Source organism: Sorex fumeus, unplaced genomic scaffold, assembly GCF_029834395.1.
Source record: "Sorex fumeus unplaced genomic scaffold, SorFum_2.1 ptg000026l, whole genome shotgun sequence".
In the NCBI taxonomy this organism is placed as follows: Eukaryota; Metazoa; Chordata; class Mammalia; order Eulipotyphla; family Soricidae; genus Sorex; species Sorex fumeus.
Window position 1 is genome coordinate 12,352,807 of NW_026606083.1, and position 24,181 is coordinate 12,376,987.

The 24,181-nt window shown below is 49.7% G+C and overlaps 1 protein-coding gene across 1 annotated transcript in view; it reads right to left on the reverse strand.

Annotated features, from left to right (window-relative positions):
* FAM107B (family with sequence similarity 107 member B) overlaps positions 1–21,909 on the reverse strand; it is a 148,592-nt gene extending 126,683 nt beyond the window's left edge. Inside the window, exon 1 of the mRNA XM_056114656.1 lies at positions 21,511–21,909. Coding sequence (XP_055970631.1) covers positions 21,511–21,909 — 399 coding nt within the window. The remainder of the gene's footprint in view (positions 1–21,510) is intronic.
* Positions 21,910–24,181: the final 2,272 nt, after the last annotated feature.

The following is a 24,181-nucleotide window of genomic DNA, read 5'->3' on the forward strand; positions in this document are numbered from 1 at the left end:
GCGTTCTCCCTAAGGGACATCACTCCCTCCCATGCCTTCCGTCACGAGCGAGATGGTCTTGGCGTCCAACTGCCGTCGGATCCTCCTTCCCCGAAATCCACATTTTCGTGTCCCTCTGCTCTCAGTAATGTTAATAGTCCAAAGCCTCTCAGGATACTGCCAGCTGTATCTTGCCCCAAATCAAACACATCCTCTCTCCACCCCGAAACCCAGCACTGCCCAGAACTGCCCAGCCCGCACAGCTAGGAGAAAAGCCCCGGCTCCAGTACATGGACGCTGACATGGAATTCTGTGTCCACTAGACCATGTTCAGAGTCAGTGACCCTTGGGACTTCTGTCTCCCAGCCTCTCCCAAATGCTGTCCTTCTGGAATCATCAGTTCTCTCCTAGATTTCCATAGGGTCTTAGGGTTTTCTCTATTTCCCATGAGAAAGTAATGCTTGCCAAAATGAGTTTCCTTTTTTTGGGGGGGAAGGAGGGAATGGTGGAAGGTGGGTCCACACCTGCCGGTGCTCAGGGGTTCCTCCTGACTCAGTGCTCAAAAAACACTCCTGGGGCTTGAGAGGCCGTACACAGCACTGAAGCCAGATGAACCCAGGCCGGACACATGCAAGGCGAACACCTTAATCCCTGTGTTTATGTCTCCAGTCCCATCAGATGATTTTCCTTAGACTTCCCCAAGGGTCCAACGTTCTCTCCAGATAAACTCCAAGCCCCACTGTAAGGCACGGGCCCTTACAGCATGTCCACGCCTCAGGGTCCACGCCTGCATGTGCGCGCCTCCCCCCCCCCGCCCCCCCCACAACCACACCATCCCCCTGAAGCTCCTGCCACTGCCTTCAGCAACTTCCTCCTGTTGGCCAAGATTTGATTTCAGTGTCATCTTCTCTGATCTGATTCTGGGAATTTCCCAGTAGCCAGCCCCAGCCAGACCCCTTCTTTCCTGCTGAGTCTCCCTCTCCCTCTGGACCCCAAGGTCATTCTCTTTTACCTCTATACCTGCCCCTGTGCAGTCTCCTGCCCCCGTGCCTGGCTATCCATGCTGGGGCCCCTTGAAGGGGGGCAGGTTGAGTTTCCTTTCCTGCCCCGAGCAGAGCTCCGGCAGCCAAAGACCTCCAGAACTAGCCACAACCATGTTGAGACCACTCTCCAACACGCATGAAGGTACCAGCAGAGGAACAAAGGCATGTGGGTCCCGGGGCTGAGATCTCCAAGCCTGCTCAGATCGGGGCTGAGCATCCTCCACCCAGATCCTCCCTCCATCTTCCAGTAGGCACCTACCAACTGCCCCCGGCGCCAGGTAATCCCGTCAAAGGCCAAGACCCAGAGACTATAAAACTCAGCTCCCGGAAGTGGACATCTTATTATCTCATTCTTACTTTGGACAACCTGGCAGGCTACCGAATGTAACCTGCTCACACGGCAGAGTCTGGCAAACTCCCCGTGGCATACCCAATATGCCAAATACTAGTAACAATTATGGGTCTCATTCTCCTAACCCTGAAAGAGCCTTGAATATGGCACTTTTTAAAATCTCAGGGCTAGGGCGAAGGAGACATTACTGGTGCCTGCTCAAGGCAATCTATGAACAACTAGATGATCGTGATCGTGATCGTGACCTGGCCCTGTCCCCCCAGAAGAATTACAATGCTTGGCTCTTGCAAGTGTTCGGCCGATGTATGTTGAGTAAATGAACATATCCAAGCTGGGGCTGCGGAGTCCAGGAAAGACGAAACTGAGGACGCAACTGAGCCTCGAGGGTGGAGCCTCCAGGAGCCGAGCCCTCCCTGTGCGTGTAGGAAGCCCTACCCGAGGAAGCGAGGAAGCGAGGAAGCGGGGTCTGCCTCCCCCTCTTGTGCTGACTTGCCCACTGGCCCAGGTGCCCACTGACCCAGCTGCCCACTCTCCCAGGTACCCACTAATCCAGCTGCCCACTGACCCAGGTGCCCACTTTCCCAGGTGCCCACTCTCCTAGGTGCCCACTGTCCCAGGTGCCCACTGTCCCAGGTGCCCACTGACCCAGGTGCCCACTGTCCCAGGTGCCCACTGACCCAGGTGCCCACTGACCAGGTGCCCACTCCCACACTCCCAGGTTCCTACTGACCCAGGTTCCTACTGACCCAGGTGTCCACTTTCCCAGGTGCCCACTCTCCTAGGTGCCCACTGACCCAGGTGCCCACTGACCCAGGTGCCCATTTTCCTGCCCTGACTTCCTGCTCTCAGATGCCCGTGCACCCACACACTGTTCCCCGAGAAGCATGCTACTGTCCGTTTCAGGAACCAGTCATGGTGGTCATTATGGAAACTGCCCCCACCCCTCCCACGGACAGGAATGGCATCAGTGGCAATGCCCAGTTTCCATAGTTGGCTGGTGCTGAGGGCAGGTGCCACATTGCTGCTTAGCAGGGCAGAGGACCCCTCCACGGTGCTGGCGGGGGTGCCATGCCCAGCATGTGGTCCGTCTCCCGGGGCTCTACGACCCCCCAGCTCTCCTCTGAGGCCTAAATTGGATCAAGCCAAGTTCGATTCTGTTGCCCACAGCCCCAGACTCTGCCTGGCACCCGGGCTCCAAAGGAACAGCACTGACTGGCCTACATGTGGCACAAAGGAAACCAGGTGACAATGCCAGGGCCTGTGAGACTCAGCCGCCTCTGGAGGACTGTGCGATCTGCTGGCCCGGTTGCCAGTCGCCCTGGATTTTAGCCCCGTCTTTCCTCAAGGCGAGTGTAAGAATAGATCTAACCATGCTCTTGGGAATCAGAGTACTTTTCCTTTAAGGGAGAAAGAGACAGAGAGATAGAGACAAAGAGAGAGAGACAGAGAGAGACAGAGACAGAGTAACAGACAGAGACAGAGAGACAGAGAAAGAAACAGAGACAGACAGAGACAGAGATAGAGAGTCACAGAGAGAGATAGAGACAGAGAGACAGAGACAGAGAGTGGAAGAGAGTCCTAACTCTTGTTCAAGAGGAAGTCTGCACCCTGGGAGTTCTTGGCCAGATGGGGTCTTTGAGAGGAGAGAGAGCCTGCTTCCAGCCGTCGTTCTGGGTGGTCGGCAGTGCCCATGACATCAGCAGCTTCTTGGAAGCCACAGGGGTGAAGACTCAGAGCCTGCGTGATTCCCAAGGGGGCTGGAGCCACGGCTGGCGAGCTGGCAGTGTTTCTCTGCCTTTGTCTGACCCTGGTCCCTGCCCACCTTGCTGAATTCCTGTGAGCCCCTGTCCACTCACTGGCACCCCAGTCTCTTGCTGTGCCCCCCCCCATCAACATAATTTTTAGCTGTAGCTCCCTTGAAATACCCTGGGGACCCACAGGGAGGACACATGGCTCTGGTGGAGGACAGACAAAACAAGCGAAAAATAAATCTACCCTCCCTCCCTCCCTGCTCCCTCCCTCCCTACCTCCTTCTTTCTTCCTCCTCCTCCCTCCCTCCCTTCCTCCCTTCCTTCCTTCCTTCCTTCCTTCCTTCCTTCCTTCCTTCCACCCATCCTTCCTCCCTCCCTCTCTCCCTCCCTCCTGTCCCTTTTTCCATTGCCTTTCTCTGTCTTGTTCACCTGCCCCGCAGCCCAGCTCTTCTGGTTGATTTGCTTTCAGGGCTGTGCTGAGGAGTAGCTACCAACTTGGTGCTTGCAGGCAGATCGCAGGGGTTTGAGGATCAAACCCGGAGCTCCCACATGCTCCAGGCTTCCCTTCCACAGCTTAGGGACCCTGTCCCTGGTCACAAGGGTGCAGCAAATGAGGTGCATGAAAGGGCACAAGCATAAGAAGAAACCAGAGTGGCCTGGGGTTGGGAGGGGCGCACAGGAGACGGCCCAGTGCAGGGAGTGTGGGACCCGTGATGAGAAAGGTTGTGGTATCTGGTCCCTCAGTGCCACGGGAGTCTCGGCGGATGAGAGAAGAAAGCGGCACCCTAGTGTGAATGCCTGGAACGAGCTCCTGGGGCAGGCCAGGCGCCATTCTCAGACCCACCTTGGCTCTTCCCAGAGCACCCACCACCACACTGGCCCATCAAGGCCCCCAATATAGCTGAACTGAGAAATGAGTGAAGGCTTTGGGCTGGGGGCACAGTCCAATGGCTAAGGCGCAGCCCCTGGTTCCATCCCGTGTGGTCCCTTGAGCACAGACAGGAGTGAGCACTAGGCAGCACCAAGTGTGCACCCCGAACTCCCCTAAAGACTTGGCTCACTTATTCGGGTGTCGCTCCTGACAGTGTTGAGGGGGCCATGTACTACTACCCAAGTTCACGGCTGCCCAGGCACCCCCAGGACAGAGCTGCACCCCAGCCCCTGTGTCATCTCCCTGAGCCTAGATGAATGGAGACCTCCAAGCACAGGGCCAAGCCTGCACCCAGTTCTGAGAGCACAGAAGGATGGACTGTTGCAAATTCTTGGCTCCCTTTTGGATGAAATTTTTTTTCCATTAACTCTCTAACTTAATCAAAATAGGCAAATCACTGACTCTTATCCTTAATTGACAAATTTCCAACTAAGTGTAATATCAGATGCTTTATATTTAAAACAGATCCTCTAGCAACATTGTTAAGACAGTGAGTTATCTACAAATGAATATTTTTTTAAGTATGATTTTTCGGTCAAAGACCGGGAGGAAATCAAGTCCTTCTGGGCAGAGCTGTTAGCACAGGTCAGTGTCAATCAATGAAGAATGTTACCCCGGGGATGAATTGTCTTCACATGTTCTTCAAATCCAGAATCTCCCGGTCACAGCCCTCTCCCAGCTTTCTGCCACTGCCCTGCTCATGGCAATTCCATTTGTATTATGAATGTTCTATATTTTCTCCTGCAGTGCTTAAAGCTCTGTATAGGTTGTCACTCTCCCCAACATGGGTCTAGGATTATAAAAGTTCTCCTTATCCTCACCCTCAAAATCAGCAGACAGAGGTGAGTTCTTTGCAATTAAAAAGTTCCCACAGTAGCAATTGTACCTCATGGTGTTTCACTAATAAAAATTTTTTAAGAAATGTGGGGGGTTGGAGCGATAGCACAGTGGGTAAGACATTTGCCTTGCAAGCGGTCAATATGGCTGACCTGAGTTCGATTCCTCTGTCCCTCTCGGAGAGCCCGGCAAGCTACCGAGAGTATCTCGCCCGCAAGACAAAGCCTGGCAAGCTCCCCATGATGTATTCAATATGCCAAACACAATAACAACAAGTCTCACGATGGAGATGTTACTGGGCCCCCTCGAGCAAATCGATGAATAACGGGAGGACCGTGACCATGACCAAAATGTGGGAGAAATTCCATAAACACAACTGTCAGATGTAAAACAAAATTATGTAAGTATTGGAATTGGCACAAGAACCTGAGAGCTTGTTGCAAATATAGATTTCAGATTCCATGCATGACTACCAGAATCATAAAAGGCATTTTAATACTGTAATACTGTCCTCCCTTTGTTCATCGATTTGCTCAAGCGCGCCCAGTAACGTCTCCATTTTTTTAAGACTTGTTGTTACTGTGTTTGGCATACTGCGGGGAGCTTGCCAGTCTTTGCCATGCGGGCGAGATGCTCTCAGTAGCTTGCCAGGCTTTCCGAGAGGGGCAGAGGAATTGAACCCAGCTCTGCTGGGCTGGCTGCGTGCAAGGCAGATGCCCTACCACTGTGCTATTATTTTATCAAAAAAAAGAAAAAAGTTCCCACAGTATGCAGCTGCAGTTGCAGTCAGGAGACATCTCAAATCTACACCACTGATACGCTAGGAGTAAGGGGTAGCACACCACATTGTATGGAATGTAAAGTAGAAGGCAACCAATCTCGATTAAGAAAATATTAGCACACAAAGCCTAAGCTGTAACATGTTAGTAATCTTTTTTATACAAAGGCTTAATATCTCCAGGGTGAAATACAACAATCTTCACACACTCTCTCCTAAGAAAAACTTTTTGATCATTTTTAGTGAATTATTCATAACAAGTAATATGAAATATATTATTTAAGTTCTGCTATTGGGGCAGACTTGGGTGGTAGTTGGGAAAATTCAAAATAATGGTGGCGCAAAGCTGCAATGATGGTGGGATTGGTGTTGGAATCTTGAATGTAATAAACCATTATGAACAACTAAAATGTATAAAAGTCTCCAAAGACCCAGAAAAACACCAGAAGGACAGCTGAAATGATTCTGCTTCCATTGGCCAAGAGCCCTTGAAAATAAACTTGTTCAGGGACCAAAGTGGTAGTACAGTGGGTAGGGCGCTTGCCTTCCATGTGGCTGACCTAGGTTGGAACCCCGACACCATTTATGATCTCCTGAGCCCCGCCAGGAGTGATCTCTGAGCACAGAGCCAGAAGTAAGCCTCGAACACAGCCTGGTGCGGCCAAAACACCAAAATGACTAATAAGCTGTTCCTATTCTCTGGTCTTGAACCCAAGCCAGATGCGGGTCATTCATTTGGGCCAGAGCAATACTTGCACGTGGCCAACTTGGGTTCGATACCCGGCATCCCATGGGATCCCCTTAGTACTACGAGGAGTGATTCCAGAGTACAGAGTCAGGAGTAACCCCTGAGCATCACCAGATGTGACCAAAAAAAGTCAGACGCAGGTCATTCTTCAAGGGAGGAAAAGATCTTAGTACCTCCCCTGAGGGATGGGGGTCCTAAACTGCTTCTATTATTTCTAAAGTAATGGATGGATTGTGGAGAGACCAACAAGAGGAAACAGAGGAGCAGGCCAGGACCCAGCAGCCATGACACCATCGGAGCAGAAGGCGAGCCCTGGCTTCTGTCCTTTTGCTTGCTTGTTTAGCATCTGTCCTTTTGCTTGTTTAGCAGCTAACCGAGCGCCTCCTGCCTGCCAGACTTTGTTCCAGGCACTACCTAGGATGAAGAAAAGAAAAACAGACATGGAACTTGCCCTCCAGCTGGTTGGAAGTCGGGACGCAGGGCCCTTGCACGGAGAGTTCTCAGTCAGGTCAGTGCCAAGTACCTGGCTAGCCCCAGGGAAGCTGGAAACTGGACCGTGGGGTGCAGGATGGTGTCTGGATCAGGAAAGTTGTGAATGGTCCAAAGTGGGAGTCGGAGGGGGTGAGTGGGGATGAGGGGGCATAGAACCCAGCTGCCAAGAGTCGTTTCCTAACTGTAGAGGAAGCCACCGGTCAGGCAAAGCCAGGCTGAGGGCAGGGGAAGGACTCTCCATCCTCCAACCTCCAAAGCCATTGGCGCCAACTCACCCTCTCAGGCTCATCTGTGGGCCAGCTAACTCTGATAGAGTCTGAGGCAGGTTTGCTGGCTACACAGAGGTGGTGGAAGCAGGGAACTTAGGTGGGCTCAGATCTGTTACACAGGTGATGACAGTGAGCTCCCTCCAACCCTGTTTCTGGGGGACGCACCACCTCCCTCAGGACTGGCCTCTCTTCACTTGGTCTCCTTCCTCCGCCTATGCTTTGCTTGGGTTTCCTCTAAACTACCTGACTCAGATACGGAAATGATACCAACGTCCAACCATGATAGAGTGGAAGAAACAGCTCCGGTCCATACATGCTCTGGAACACCCCGCACTCAGCACCACCCCCCACCCAACCCACCCTCGCCCAGGCCTCCAGGGAAAGTTGTCAACTCTGAGTTGGACTTTTTTTTTTTTAGATCCACAGTGTCTGTCTTTCTGTGGCTGGCTTTTTTTCTTTAACCTAATGTATTCCAGATTTGTCCCTATTTTCCCCAGGGCACAATTGCCTTCTTTTTGAAGGCTGAATAATATTCCACTTCACTTATTTGAGTTTTGTTGGTATTTATAAGCCACACTCAGCAGTTCTCAGGGCTCACTCCTGGCTCTGTGCTAAGAAATCACTCCTGGCAGGGTTCTGGGGACCATATAGGGTGCCAGGGGTAGAACCTGGGTTGACAATATGCAAGGCACTACACGATGCACTGTTGCTCCAGCCCCAGGATTGAAGTTTTAAATTGCATAATGGGACTGCCCTTATGCATTGGGGTCTTTGAAGGAAATGTCCTCTTTTGCCACGTGCAGCCTAATTTGGCTCGCGTACGGGTGCTCACAGACGCCGAGCCGCCATTTTCCACGAGCTGAGCATGATAAACCCACAGGCAGTTTTTACCCGTAACATCATAATCACACCCACTGCAGGTCTTCCCTCCTTTATGCAGACTTCCCCCTTTCCTTCCCCAAATGACCCTAAATTTCCAAACTCTCACTTTCCCTTTGGCTGGAATTCCAAAACCAAGTGTGTCAATCTCTTCTTGGAAAATAAGTGCAAAGTTGCCTGCCCTGTTTTCTTTGGAGATGGGGAAGCGGGGACACTCGTTCCAGGTGGTTCAGGTCAGGTGAACAGCGCCCAGCGCTGGAAACAGCCCCCTTGCGTCCCGGGAGAGACCCAGCACACAGATACAGGCTGCAGAGAGAAACCGTGCAATCACTGCCAGCATACCCAGGCGATGGGATAGTGGAATTTTGTTTCTGTTTTGTCTTTCCTGAAATGCAACCCCGTGCTGTATAACGAAGAGAACAGACATGCCAGCTCTCTCTCCAGATGCAGGTGTTGGGGGGCTGGGTCTTGTCAAAGCATCTTCCTGATGGTTCCTTGGCTGCACACTCCAGACCTTGTCTAGGAACAAAGGATCGAAGGTGGCGATCTTTTGCTCACCACCCTCAGTAACGAAGGTAAAGAAACAGGTGGGTCACGGGCCAGTGGCCAGCTACTCTCTGATGATCCAGAAATAGAGGCCATGAACCAGAAAGGCAGACCCCCACCCCTTCCTTCATACCTGGCTCCCTCCAACTTGGGAAATGGCTACTGTTCTCGTCAGAATGGTAAACGCAGGGGTCACCTTGCTTTAAAAGGATGCTTTATGTTATGACGACATGACACACTTACCCTGCGTGTCTCCATATGGAATCTATCCTGCCTTAGTGCTGAAGGGCTGAGAAGTTTGCCTTCTTCTGTGGGTTCCTATGGGGGTTTTCCAGTAGTCAAGGCTGTACAATATTAAATGTTCAAGGACAATTTCTTTTAATTCATTCTCATTTTTTTTTCTTTTTGGGTCACACCCGGTGATGCACAGGGGTCATTCCTGGCTCTGCACTCAGGAATTACCCCTGGTGGTGCTCAAAGGGACCATATGGGATGCTGGGAATTGAACCTGGGTCAGCCACATGCAAGGAAAATGCCCTACCTACTGTGCTATAGCACCAGCCCCTTTTAATTTATTCTAAGAGAAGCCAAGAAGCCCTCCTTCTCTCCCCTTCTCTCTCCCCCTCTCTCTCCCCTCCCCTCTCTCCCTCTGTTTCCCTCTCTCTCTTTCTCTCTCCCCCTCTCTCTTTTCCAGTTGTGATGCAATGGAATCTCTGAATTGGAAACTCTGCCAGATGAATCTGGGACATCACGCACTATTGTAAGATGATGTTTCATGTCTTTTGAGAGGAGAAACCTTCCCACAGAAATGATGGGGGCTGAACAGGAGCAGGATAGGTGTCCTGCAGGCCACTTCCTCCTTGCCAGCAAAGGGGCAGCTAGTGATTTCACTTGGGAGCACGTAAAGGAACTGAAAAACAAACACTGACTCGCATGAATTTGTAAGTCATTTCCTCGTAAGAGTTTGATGTCAAGGGCTTACGGGCTCCAGGGTGAGATACAACAATCTTCACACACTTTCCTCTAAGGAAACTTTTCCGGATCATTTGTAGTAGATTATTCATAACAAGTGATACAAAATAAATTATTTAGGACCTGCTTTTGGGACAGGCTTGGGGAGGGGGTGGGAAAATTCAAAATAATGGTGGTGGGAAGGTATAATGGTGGTGGGATTGGTGTTGGAATATTGAATGCAATAAATTATCGTTAACAACTTTATAAAAATAAAATAAACATTATTTTTTTAAAAAAAGAGTGATGTTAGGGGGTATGGTGCCACCAGCAGGTCAATCCTGTGAGGTGAGTGCATCAGCAGCCTGATGGCAACATCAGACTTTCAGATACCCCAAAATTGCTGCTGTGCCTTTGGCCAGACCCCAAACACTTGGGGCAAAGTTTACCAAGAAAGTAAACAGCCAAAAGTTAGGTATGTAGGAGACACACCCACAAACCACCTCCGGCTCAGCTATATAATTGGAGGCATGGCCTCTCTGGTTCCTGATCGAACTGCTTAATGGTCATGATCCCAGAGTCTCAGAAACGAATCTCAGAACCCAAAGGCTTTTGGCAGAAATGTGTCCTGTTCCTGCAGTAGGTTACCGGGGCTGGGCCACTCCAGGTGGAAATAGGTCTCGTGCCTTGGCCTGTTCCCCCTGGCGGCCTGGTGACCACCATCCTCCAGAGGCCACAGGACAGTCAGGTTTGGTCCTGCAATGATGAGACACACGGGGCCTCACCACATGGGGGTGGAGACTACTCTTTCTCCCCATCCCAACAAGACCCCGAGTCACTGCCTACAAACGGCCTCTCTGGCCCCTGATCAAGCTGATTAATAGCCATGATACCGGAGACTCAGAAACAAATCTCGAAACCCAGTGGCTTTTGGCAGAAATGCATATGGACTGCATATAAGGTGACTGCCGGCTCAGAGCTTATTGGAAAGCCAGGTATGAGCCGGCGGTGACGAGGCAATTGCAGTCTCATGGGAGGGGGGGCAGTACTGGCTCGTCCTTCATGACCTAACGAGGTCACGAGTTGCCCCCCACAAGCGGCTCTCTGGCATGGCCATGGCTCCAGAGGCAAAGGGACTTAATCCAGAGCCCGGCAGCTTGCAGAAGAAAAGTGAATGGACCATGCGTTAAACTACAGCACCATGCCTCCCCAGGAGGGTAAAGGTGTTGCTCCCTTTCGCCTTTTTCCCCACTGGCAGCGAGGTAGCTGCCACCTCAGAGCTTATTGGAAAGCCAGGTATGAACCAGCAGTGAAGGGGCGACTGCAGTCTCATGGGAGGGGGGGCAGTACTGGCTTGTCCTTCACGCCCTACCGAGGTCATAAGTTGCCCCCATAAGCGACTCTCCAGCATGAGCATGGCTCCAGAGGCAAAAGGACTTAGTCCAGAGCCCAGCAGCTTGCAGAAGAAAAGTGAATGGACCATGCGTTAAACTACGGCACCATGCCTCCCCAGGAGGGTAAGGGTGTTGCTCCCTTCTGCCTTAGGTGGCCACCACCTAAGAGCTTATAGGAAAGCCAGGTACAAGCCGGCGGTGACGGGGCAACTGCAGTCTCATGGGAAGGGAGGGCGGTACCGGCACGTCCTTCACGCCCTACTGAGGTCACGAGTTACCCCCTACGAGCAGCTCTCCAGCACCGCCATAACACCGGACATACAGAAACCAATCTCATAATTATCTGGCTCTTTGCAGAAATCCAAAATCGTGGCCATGTGACATTATATGATTCTCATAACCAGCTATAGAAAACAAAATATTTCACAATGCCTTTTCAGCAATTCTGATTGTTTGGGGAGAAATTATAAACAATAATGGTGCATCTTTTGTCGAAATAATGAATGTAATCAATGTAGAGAAGAGTTAAGTAGAAATCATCTGCCTCACAGGTATTTGGAGGGGTGGGAGGGGGGTATACTGGGGTTCTTAGTGGTGAAAAATGAGTAATGGTGAAGGGAAAGGTGTTTGATCATTGTATGACCGAGACTTAAACCTGAAAGCTTAGTAACTTTTCCCACAGTAATTCAATAAATAAATATAAAAAGAAAAATAAATAAATTAAAAAAATTAAGGTGGAGTTCATGCCCAATTTAATCAGCTAATCAGTGGCTGAATAAATAGCAGCACTCTCCTACAAAAAAAAAAAAATAGAGTAATGTTGGGGGTATGGTGCTGCTAGCAGGTCAATCTGTACCTGTGAAGCAAATGCATCAGAAGCCTGATGGCGCCTTCAGACTTCTAGATACCCCAAAATTGCTGCTGTGCCTTTGGTCAATCCTAAAAACTTGGGGCAAAATTTACCAAGAAAGTAAACGACCAAAGTTAGGTATGTGGGAGACACACCCACAAACCACCTCAGGCTCAGCTATATAATTGGAGGCATGGCCTCTCTGGTTCCTGATTGAACTGCTTAACAGCCATGATGCCAGAGATTCAGAAACAAATCTCAAAACGCAACGGCTTTTTGGCAGAAATGCATCCTGTTCCTGCAGTAGGTTACCAGCACTGGGCCAACCCAGGTGGGAATAGGTTTTGTGCCTTGGTCTCTTTCCCCTTGTGGCCCAGTGGCCGCCATTCCCCAGAAGCCACTGGACAGTCAGGTTTGGGCCCACAGTATGAGACACGCAGGGCCTCACGGGATGGGGGTGGAGCAGGTCCTTTCCTCCCCACCCCAACAAGACCCTGAGTTGCCGCCCACAAATGGCCTCTGTGGCTCCTGATCAAGCTGCTTAACAGCCATGATCCCAGAGACTCAGAAACAAATCTCGAAACCCAGTGGTTTTGGGCAGAAATGCTTCCGGACCCCGCAGTAGGTTATTACTGCCGGGCCACGCCACAGGAGAAAGGGTGCTGTCCCTCCGCCTGCTCCCCCTTGGCGGCTCTCTGGCCACCATCTGCCAGAGGCCATTGAACGGTCAGGTTTGGGCCCGCAGTGACAAGACATGCAGGGCCTCACAGGATGGGGGTGGAGCCGGCCCTTTCCTCCCCACCCCAAAGAGACCCCGAGTCGCTGCCCACAAACGGCCTCTCTGGCTCCGGATCAAGCTGCTTAATGACCATGATCTCAGAGACTCAGAAACAAATCTCAGAACCCAACAGATTTTGGCAGAAATGCACCTGGTTCCTGCAGTAGATTACTGGCGCTGGGCCACCCCAGGTGGGAATAGGTTTTGTGCCTTGGCCTGTTCCCCTGGAGGCCCAGTGGCTGCCATCCTCCAGAGGTCATTGGACAGTCAGGTTTGGGCCCTCAGTGATGAGACACGAGGGCCTCACAGGATAGGGGTGGAGCCGACCCTTTCCTCCCCACCCCAACGAGACCCCCAATTGCCTCCCAGTGCTGGCCTCTCTGGCTCCTGATCAAGCTGCTTAATGGCCATGATCCCAGAGACTCAGAAACAAATCTCGGACCCAGTGGCTTTTGGCAGAAATCCCTCCAGATTTAAGTGTTAAAATTTCAGAATTTCAAAATTGTGCGGCCACTACTGCAGCCAAGCGACATCGTATGTTATTCTTAACCAACAATAGAAAACAAATTGTCTACTGTTGCCTTTTCAGCCGATCTGAGTGTTGGGGTAAAATCCGAAATAATAATGGTGGGTCTGGTGTCAAAATATTGAATGTAATCAAAGTAGAGAGAGAGTAATGTGGAAATCATCTGCCCCACAGGTAGGGGGAGGGTGTGGGATGGGGGTATACTTGGGTTTTGGGGGGGTGGAGAATGGGCACTGGTGAAAGTATGGGTGTTTCATTGTATGACCGAGACTTAAACCCAAAAGCTTTGTAACTGCCGTCATGGTGACTCTCTCTCTCTCTCTCTCTCTCTCTCTCTCTCTCTCTCTATATATATATATATATATATATATATATATATATGTAAAGAGTGATGTCAAAGCATCAAATGAAGATCAAAGTGGAAGGACCATGTTGCTCCCAACATGTCCTTACATAAGGGAGATGCAGAGTTTGCGTGGTATGTGGGTAGATGTTTTCACCATTGATAATCTGTTCCCAAGCAGCACTGCCTTGATAGATTAAACTCCCCCAATCTTGGTTTGGTTTGGTTTGGTTTGGTTTTGCTTTTTGTTTTGTTTTTTGGATCACACCTGGAAATGCTCAGGGGTTACTCCTGCCTTTGCACTCAGTAATTACTCCTGGTGATGCTCGGGAGACCATAGGGGATGCTGGGGATTAAACCAGGGTCAACCATGTGCAAGGTAAATGCCCTACCCGCTGTGCTATCACTCCAGCCTCAACTCTCCAAAACTTGGATTCAAGACCATTTTAAGACATGGAAAATAAAAACAACTTGTCGAACAAGACCAACGGCCTCTCAGGGCGAGCACAGCCAAGAGCTTTTCAGCTCCTAGTCACACTAACGTGCCTTCAACCTGGAATTCCAATGAACGTGGCCTTGAGGGAGCAGCCAAGGGAGCTGAAAATAGGTGAGTGAAGCCATCACAGGACTTGGCAGAGTGAGCACAGGTGTCGTGAGGAAAATGGAGCACTTAGACAGAGCCAAGCTGAGGTTAGTGAGGGCGGCGCTCAGCTCAGCCTAAGGAGGGATGGGGGGAGGGGGGGTTGGGGTCAACTGATTTCCAGTCTGCTGGAGAGGTCATCCCCGGAGTGGAAACGGATCAAAATCTCTGCTCCACCAAAGCCTGCTCACCCCAGCTTTGAGAACTTTAGGTGGAAAGGTCAGGGAAAGGATCGGGAAGTGTTTACAGGACCTGGGATCCTTGACAAGGGCTAGACTTATAGTGGGGAGAAAGGGGAAGCCAGAGGAGGCTTCTGAGCAGAGGGGTGATGGGCACTGCCTGGAACTCCCACTGGTAGATCATTAGAAGTGTCAAATGGGCTAAGCCGTGAGAAGCATCACCCCGCTCTGTCAAACACGCTCAGTAAGTGGTGACTCTGATTCCGGTGATTACGCCTTGGTGATGCCACTAAGCCATTTCCTCTAAGGATGAGATACAGCTCAATAGGCTTTGCATGCAGGAGGCCCCAGTTGGGTCTCTAGTGCCACCTGGTCTCCCAAGCACTGCTGAGAGTGACCCCCAAGCTCAGAGCTGGGAGCCGCTCCATGAACAGAGGCAGTGTGACTCCAAAGGCAGCAACAACTATCAGAAGTCTCTTCTTTATACCACACTGAATCTTGATGAGCCAGCAAATCTGACTAAACCTGTAACTAACCAAGAAATCAGTAATCAGAACCTCTCAGCAAAGAAAAACCTGGGGCCAGATGGCCTCATTGATGAATTATTAACACCAATCCTTTGCAAACTCCTCCAAATATTGAAAAGCAGACTCTTCCTAACTCTCTCAGTGAGGTCAGCATCATTCAAAATGTCAAGTCAGACAAAAGCATAAAGACTACAGACTCACATCCCTGGTGATTATCAATCGAAAATCTTCAACAAACTACTGGCAAACAGAATTCCATAATACATTTAAAAGATTACTATGACCAGGTGAATGCATTGTATGTATTGTATGTTCATTGCAGCACTTTTCACAATAGCCAGAATCTAGAAACAGCTCGAGTGTCCGAGAACAGACAATTTGTTAAAGAAACTTTGGTACATCTACACAATGGAATACTATGCAGCTGTTTGGAAAGATGAAGTCATAAAATTTGTTTATAAATGGATGGTCATGGAGAGTATCGTGCTAAAAATGAGTCAGAAAGAGGTGGACATACATAGAATGCACTCATTTGTGGAATATAAAATAACATAATGTGAGACTGACACCAAAGGACAGTAGAGACAAGGGCCAGGAAGATCGCTTCACGGTTGAAAGCCTGCCTCATGAGCTGGGGGAGAAGGAAGCTGTAATAGAGAAGGAATCACTAAGTCAATGATGGTTGGAGGGATAATTCAGGATGGGAGATATGTGTCGAAAGTAGATCAAGGACCAAACATGATGGCTTCTCAGTATCTGTATTGCAAACCATAATCCCCAAAAGTAGAGAGAGAGTATGGGGAAAAATCATCTTCCATAGAGGCAGGGGGAGGGGTGGGATTAGGGGCAGATACTGGGAACACTGGTGATGGAGAATGTGCACTGGTGGAGGGATGGGTGTTCAATCATTGTATGACTGAACCTCAAACATGAAAGCTTTGTAACTGTATCTCACAGTGATTCAATAAAAATAAATGTTTTAAGAATGGTAGGTACAACTTAGCAAAAAAAAATAATGATAACAATGTAAAAACCACACTAACAGAATGAAGGAATTAAAATAGCAGTTGATGCTGAAAAACCATTCACAATATGGCACACCATGCAGACCAGAGCTATGACTCAATGGAAGAGGACCTACCTTGCATATGTCAGGCCCTGGGTTTGATCCCAGCATTGGACAGTCCTCTGAGCACCACCTGGAGTGATCTCCCCGTCCTGCAAGCCCAGAGCCCAGAGCAACCCTCGAGTATCACCATGTGTGTCCCCAAGACCAAATTAAAACAAACAAAAAATAATGCCTTTCATTTAAAAAATCAATAAAATACGAATAGAAAACACCCACTTTAAGAGAACAAAGACCATGTATAAAAACTGCAGTTACTATTGTATTCAACAGTGAAGGAGTTAAGAGCCTTCTCTTCTAAGATCAGAAAAAAGCTAAGGTTATTCGCTTCTGCCTTTTTTATTCAACAGACCATTGTTGAAGCATATTGGAAGTTCCAGTCGGAATAATTAGATAAGAAACATAAACAAAAGGCACCCCAGCTGGAAAGGAAGAAGCAAAATTATCTCTGTTCACGGTTGATATGATTATAATTGTAGCAGAAAACCAATATTACACACACACACAATCATTCGAATTAATAAACAAATTTGGCAAAATTACAGAATGCCAAACTCATGCACAATAATAATTGCATGTCTATGTACTAGCACGAAAAGGCTGAAAGGAAAATTGAGAAAACAACTCATTTACAAGCACATTTTCGAAAAAAAAAATAGCACTTGCGAATAAATTCGACCTCAGAGGTGAAAGACTTGTACACTGACAGCCACCACATGTTGCTGAAATAAGCCGAAGAAGACACGCATGCATAGAAAATCACAGCGCAAATGTATCGAGTGCCACGGAACGTGGGGCTGACGGGTAATGTTCTGCCACGGCCGTTACCTACAGTGAGGGAGTTGGAGCTTCCCTTCCTCTGAGCCTCTGCTCACCCCCAGGCCTGGCCTTTCCTTTCTGAGTGTGCTTCCAGCTGAGGAACCCCACAGTGGGGCCAGTTCCCCCTTCCCCCCAATCCCCCAACAGTCCTCAAAATTCAACAAGTATATCCTGTCTTGGTTTTTATTGTTGTTTTGGTTTGGGGCTCACCTCCCGCAGTGCTCAGGGCTTCCTCCTCACTCTGTGCTCAGGGCTGACTCCTGGGAACTTGGGGGTCATCTGGGGTGCCAGAATAGAACCTGAGCATGTCTCTCCTCTGCCCATGTTCTTAGGGCCCAGCTCATGCCTCCATCTGCCTCTCCTGGGTCGGTGCCACCGTTGTCCCACATGACTTCCTCTCCCACGCACATCCCTGGGACTCGCCTCCCCTCGGGCCTCTTCATCATTCCCACCTTGAAGCACCAGGTCACACAATGACGTGCACGACTTCAGGCCACAGCAATCAAGTGTGTGTGAGCAACTTGACCAAAGATGCAGGCCTCACCCCTGAGCTCCACATTGGGATATGTGCCACCAAGGTGTGTGACGAGCATTATGACATCAACCATCAAGCGAAGAGGGAGGGGAACAGTAAGAAGTGAGAAAGTCTAACTTTAAATCCTCTCTCAGGGCCAGAGCAATAGCACAAAGGGAGTTTGCCTTGCACACAGCTGATCCAGATCGATTCCTGGCATCCCATAGGGTCCCCTGAACACCACCAAGAGTAATTTCTAAGTGCAGATCCAGGAGTCAGCCCTGAGCATCGCCAGATGTGACCCCCAAATTTTTTAAATGTTTTTAATTAAAAATAAAATAAATCCTAACTCTTAGAGCAGGACTTGCTAAGCATTTCTCCCTTTGTGAAATGCTGACACTCTCTGGGGTAAACCTATCTATAAGTTTCTAAGATAGGTAGAAAGATCAAACATGGACTGATGATAAATCACACGCAATTTTTTAAAACTTTTTAAAGACTTGTCGTGACCCCCTGCATTCAGTTACATGAACCTACATGGGATCATGACCTCCTGTTCAAAAAGTGAGTCTCTAGACCAATCTCGAATCCTGTCTCCCTGACAATGTGTCATTCTGGAAGCCAATACGCCATTGCCCACCCTGTACAGGTATCTTTAAGGCACTCAGGCGCCATCCTGTGCTGGGGCTGACTACCCCAGGGCCTCCCAACTTCTGAGTCCACCAAGGCTTTGCTCCCAACAAGTGCACAGTTACCATCAATGCTTCTTGTATTTCCTTTTTTTTAAAAAAAAAAAACCTTTTTAAAAATTAATTATTTTTGGCTTTTTGAGTTCCACCTAGCAATGCTCAGGAATTACTTCCTTTTTTTACATTATAAAAAATTTTTTATTAGTGAAACACCATGAGGTACAGTTGTAGACTTACAAATTTTTGTGCTTGGGTTTCAGTTATACAATGATCGAGTACCCATCCCTCCACCAGTGCCCATTTTCCACCACCAATGATACAGAGATTACTTCCTGACTCTGCACTCAGGAATGAGTGCACCTGGTGGTGCTTGGGGGACCCAATGGGACGCCGAGGATTGACTATCACTCCACCCTATTTCTTGTATTTCCATACATGAATCTGCCTTGAGCCTCGTATCACAAATCCCACTCAGAAAGAGCCAAATGGTGGGGCTGGAGCAATAACACAGTGGATAGTGCGTTTGCTTTCCACATAGCCAACCCCAGTTTGATCCCCGACATCCCAAATGGTCCCCCGAGCACCTCTGGGAGTAATTCCTGAGTACAGGGCCAGGAGTAACCCATGAGCATCACTGGGTGTGACCCAAAAATTAAAAAAAAAATAAAAATAAAAAAAAAGAACCAAAGAGGGGTTGGAGTGATAGCACAGTGGGTAGGGCGTTTGCCTTGCACACGGCCGACCCAGGTTTGATTCCCAGCATCCCATATGGCCCCCTGAGCACTGCCAGGGGTAATTCCTGAGCGCAGAGCCAGGAGTGACCCCTGAGCATTGCTAGGTGTGACCCAAAAAGAAACAAAAACAAAACAAAACAAAAGAACCAAAGAGACCCTCTGCACCACACTGCTTGGCCATGCAGGGCAAGGTGCAGGTAGCCAGAAATGCTTCCCGCAGCTGGTTTGTTGACGCTTGCCATGAGAGTGCCCTGAGTGAGCTAGCAGCAGAGGCTTGGCTCTGACGTCCACTCAGCTAAGTGCAGGGCTCCTGAAACATCTTAATGTAGATGTGAGCAGAAATTCCAAATTGAATAGCAAACATTCTGAGGGTTTGGGTTTGGATTTTTTTGGAAGTTCTGATTTAGAAAGGAAACACCAGGGGGCTAAGGTGTCTGCCTTGCATGCGGCTGGTGCAGGTTTGTTTCCCAATATCCCACATGGTCCCCCAAGCACTTCCTGAGTGCAGAGCCAGGAGTAGCCCCTGAGCACTGTCAGGTGTGACCCAAAATATAAAAAGGAAAAAGAGAAGAAAATAAACACCAGAGGGGCTTGGATTGATAGCACAGCAGGGAGGGCATTTCACTTGCACACAGCCAACCCGGGTTTGATCCCCAGCATCCCATATGGTCTGGTCTTCCAAGCACTGCCAGGAGTAATTCCTGAGTGCAGAGCCAGGAGTAACCCCTGAGCATCATTGGGTGTGACCCTAAATGCAAAAACTAAATAAGTAAATAAAATTAAATTTTTAAAAAATAAAAGAAACACCAGAGTTCTTGGTGTAACAAAAGGTTTGGTGAAATCTACTGTCCAGTCTCAGAATCGGGGAATATTAAGCTACAGGCTCTGCCTCCATCATGTGATATAAACCCATAGCGTGTCACGAGAAACTGGTTTTGTTTTAGGGTCATACCCAGCAGTGGTCAGACTGCCTCCTGGCCCTGTGCTCACTGGGGGAGCACTCGTGGGAGGAGTCAGGGATCATATGACATTTCTGAATGGCTTCCTTTCCCCCACTGCTCTTGCCAAGGTCTTCTCTCTCACCAGATGAGCAGACACCCCTTTTGAGAGGTGTAGTGGACACACTTGGTGCTGCTCAGGGCTCTCTCCTGATGCAGTGCCCAGGAACAGCTTTTGGCAGGGTTCTGGGGATTATATATATGGTTCAGAATATTAAACCAGGGAAGGCTACAAGCAAGGCAAGCACCCTCCTCACTGTTCTAGCACTTTAAAAACCTGGTTTGAAGCTAGTTAGAAATATGGCCAGAGCGAGCTTAGTACCAGGAATTTTACTCCATGGCTTGGAGGCCAGCCACATGTGCAAGGGGAAAAGGGAGCTCAGATAGAGAAGGGAGCACCAAATAAAGGGTGTTGGGAGGATCCTCCCAGGATGGGAGAAGCATGCTGAAAGTAGACTATAGACCAAACATGATTGCCACTCATTGCCTCTTTTGCAAACCACAGCACCCAAAAGGAGAGAGAGAACAAAAGGGAATGCCCTGCCACAGAGTCAGGGTAGGATGGAGGGGTTGGGGGGTGGGAGGGATACTGGGATCCGTGGTGGTGGGAAATGGGCACTGGTGGAGGGATGGGTATTTGATCATTGTATAATTGAAACCCAAGCACAAAAATCTGTAGGTCTACGACTGTCCTTCATGATGTCTCACTAATAAAAATTAAAAAAAAAAAGAAATATGGCCAGAAATGCTCAAGGTTCAGGGTGAAAATTCACAGGTGGGCATCTGGGTCTGTCTTTCTGTGGGACACCCAAGACTTCGACACAATTGTGCAGTTCAATGCAACTAGATTCTCCAACAATTAGAATGTATGAGGAGCTGGCAGGGGTTCAGGTGGTATAGCATCTGCCTGGCACATTTTTGCCCTGGGACGTTTTACCCTCAGCACTGCCCTCTCCACACCCTACTGGTCCCTAAGTTCCACACAGCTGAGCACCGCCAGGACAGGCCTCCATGGGAATTTAAAAAAAAATTTTCAGGAAGAAAGAAAATAAATATCACAAGAGCAGCCCTCTTCAAAGCAGTACCCTGCCCCCGTTTTTCACAAGTAGTTCCCCTCTCCCGCCCTGAAGTCTCAGCACTGCCACAGACACATCTAAGTGAGAGGCAGGATTCTAAGTCCATTCCTGCTCAGCATACAGTGCTCACTGTTTCCAAATTTCCCCCGATGTTTTGTGTCATGGGACAATGCCCTGTACACAGAGGCCCTTTCTCAAAAGTGGTCAGCAGGAACCAGAGCGATAGTACAGTGGGGAGGACATTTGCCTTGCATGCAGCTGACCCAGGTTCAATCCTCAGCATCCCATATGGTCCCCCAAGCACCTCCAGGAGTGATTCTTGAGGGCAGAGCCAGGAGTAACCCTGAGCATCGTGGGGTGTAACCCAAAAAGAAAAAAAAGTGGTCAGCAAAGCTTTTGGACTGTGGCTTTTCATGGAAAGGAATTCACACACAGCTAAGCAAAGAAGCCGGCCCAGTCTGGCCTGGGGGATTCCAGACTGTGGGATAGATCCAGGGGCCCCGGCCATCCCTGGCCACCCCATGACAGGTCAGTTTGGGGGCCACGGCTGTTCGGGGACTCCGTCTGTGTCTCCTGCCGCTTCCTTCCGCGGTCACGGAGAACTTTCTGAGCATTTAGCCCTGCCCCGCTTCCCCTCACTCCCGATGGCCCCTCCGCATCTTACCACTGAAATGTGACCAGGGGGTTTCTGGAAGGTCACTCTCCAAATGACCAGCACTGTCCCAACACCACACTGCCCCTTCTCTGCCATCCTCACTCACCATTGGCATTTCAACGATGGATGGTCGGGGGATAGACGTCTGAAGGGGAGTTGCTTCCCCGTCTGGGGAGCTGGGCAAGTCCTCAGGTGGCCGAGTGGGCTGACCGGTGCTGTGGTCACTCGAATTCCTTCTGGCACCACCATTTCTCTCCGTGTGTAAACTGGCATCTCGCTGCTCCAGGGCTCCTTCCTCCCCTGGTGTGGGACCTGTGTGCCGGCCAGTCTTGGCATGTGGCTGCCCATGGACAGTGGCATGAGCGTCCACCACGCTGGGCTGGTCGAAGGGAGGGTTGTCCCGCGTGCTCCCAAAACAAGCCAGCAGCGCGGAGCAGGGGAATGGATGCATCCTTCCCGGTGGAAGTGTCAGTCTTTTGGCAAGCCTGGACTTCCACGTGGACATGGCCTGCGGAGAGACATTGGCGACGTACGGAGGGGAAACAAAAGCCTTCCGGGGCTTCAGATCACCTCCAGTTGCCTTTTTAAGAAGCTATTCTTAAGGGGGCTGGAGAGATCAGACAACGGGCAGGGTGCTTGCCAAGCACACGGCTGGCCGGGCTTCAAACCTCAGCCCCCACATGTGGTCCCCCAAGCACCACCAGGAGTGGCCCCTGAACCTAGATCTGAGAACAAGCCTGAGACTTCCGGAATGGCCCGATCACCTCTTCCTGTGGAAAAAAAAAAATAGCTCCTCTCTAGCCTGAAGAGAACATTCTAGTGGTTCTCCCCTAACTAGCAGAGGCATGAGCATGGCCCCTGGGAACTCACTCGCCAGCTAACTCTTCTTGGGGAATGGCCATGCCAGACAGCTCTCTGCGCGCCCGTCCCTGAGGCCGACAGGGTCTCCGACTCCGTGGCTGGCTTGGATTACAGTCTCTGGGCAGGTAATGCCGAGTAAATGAACAGCCGCTTCGGGTTACCTTGGACGCATGAAGATAATGTTGCTGGAGAGAGGCTGCCAGAATAGTGTCAGTCTGGGTATCTATAGCATCATAACGGTGGCATCATCGTCTTCCATTACCCCCTTCAAATATTTATTCCACCAAACCAAACAAAAGGCCACTCTGTTCTCCAAATGAAGACCCATTTCCCCAGAGGTGGCCAGGGGGACCATATGTGGTGCCAGGTTATCGAACTGGGAAGGCCACCTGGAAGACAAGTGCCTTAATTATCTCTCACCCCTCTTTTGAACACAGAGGTTTTTTTTTTAAACACATGGTGGATGGTGAATGGTAGAAAAAGTTCATTATAATTTTCTCACGTGGCTCAAAATTGAGGTGTGTGTGTGTGTGTGTGTGTGTGTGTGTGTGTGTGTGTGTGTGTTTAAATCAAAGGTTTTCCTTAGGCATGCATCAACTAGGAATGTTAGAAAAATATAATACTGTAATGGTTTTACCATCCATAGTGACTTAAGGGGTCAAGATTTCAGGGTCTGGTTGTCCATTTGCTCACTCCCTGATTGGCTGTCAAGATGTGCTCGTAAGCCCAGACAGGTGGCAGATATTATGGCACTAATCCCCATTTTACAGAAGCTGATTCCTGGACATTTTGCAGAGCCAACCAGAAAGTTATGGGGCTGAAGTGGGCAGATGCAAAGTCCAGGACCCTCCATCACTGTCTGGTCTCTGAGTCTCGCTCCACCCGGCCATCAGCTGCTGATCTCGCCTTGCTGGTCCTGAGACTATTGTTCTCAGCAGTCACACTCATCACACAGTCAGGTCTGGCTGGGAGAAAGCAGAGAGAGCAATAAAGGAAGACAATTTGCATCTTTCCTAAAACTTCAAACAAGGGGCCGGAGTGATAGCAGAGTGGGAAGGCCATTTGCTTTGCACACAGCTCACCCAGGTTCCATGCCCGGCATCACATATGGTTCTCTGAGCACCACCAGGAGTGATTCCTGAGTGCAGAGCCAGGAGTAACCCCTGAGCATCACCGGGTATGACCCAAAAAGCCAAAAAGAAAAATCAAAACAAAACACATACACACACACACACACACACACACACACACACACACACACACAAATACCCAAACTGCAAACAAGCAACAAAACGCCGTCGTCACTCCTCACAGGTACTCCTGGGCCCCCAGTAGACTCACCACTCCCCCCCCCACTTCCAAAGCAAGGCTCAAATGCTTGGTAAGGCCACTCTGAAGACCCAAGGAGCACCGGAAGCATGGAAGAGGAAGGAAAACAATTCTCGAGTGGATTTCATCCAAACCTTCCTTCACAGGTCTGGCCCACTCTTTGTAAACATGGGCCTTCTGCCCATCACCCTTCCATGAAATTCTTTTCCAGCCCAAGTGCCAGCGCTTGCTGGCAGGGAGAACTCCAGGGAGGGTTCCCACTGTCATGACAACGGGCAAAAAGTGAAATCACTGTGTCAGCACGTGGCTTCACAGCCACGGAAGTGCCCCCCTGGGGCCAGACTCCAGCCTGAGAACGTGTCTCTATAACCGCTTTGCACAGCCGGGAACTTATACTAAATTGTTGCTTGCCTCTGGTCTTGGGGTGTTATTTGGTATCACTGGGTGATTTTTCCCCCTTTTCTGGTCTAGGAACACGCCAACATTTTGCCATCAAAACGAATGAGAGGGACTGGAGTGATAGCACAGTGGGGAGGGCATTTGCCTTGCGCACGGCCAACCCGGTTTCGATTCCCAGCATCCCATTT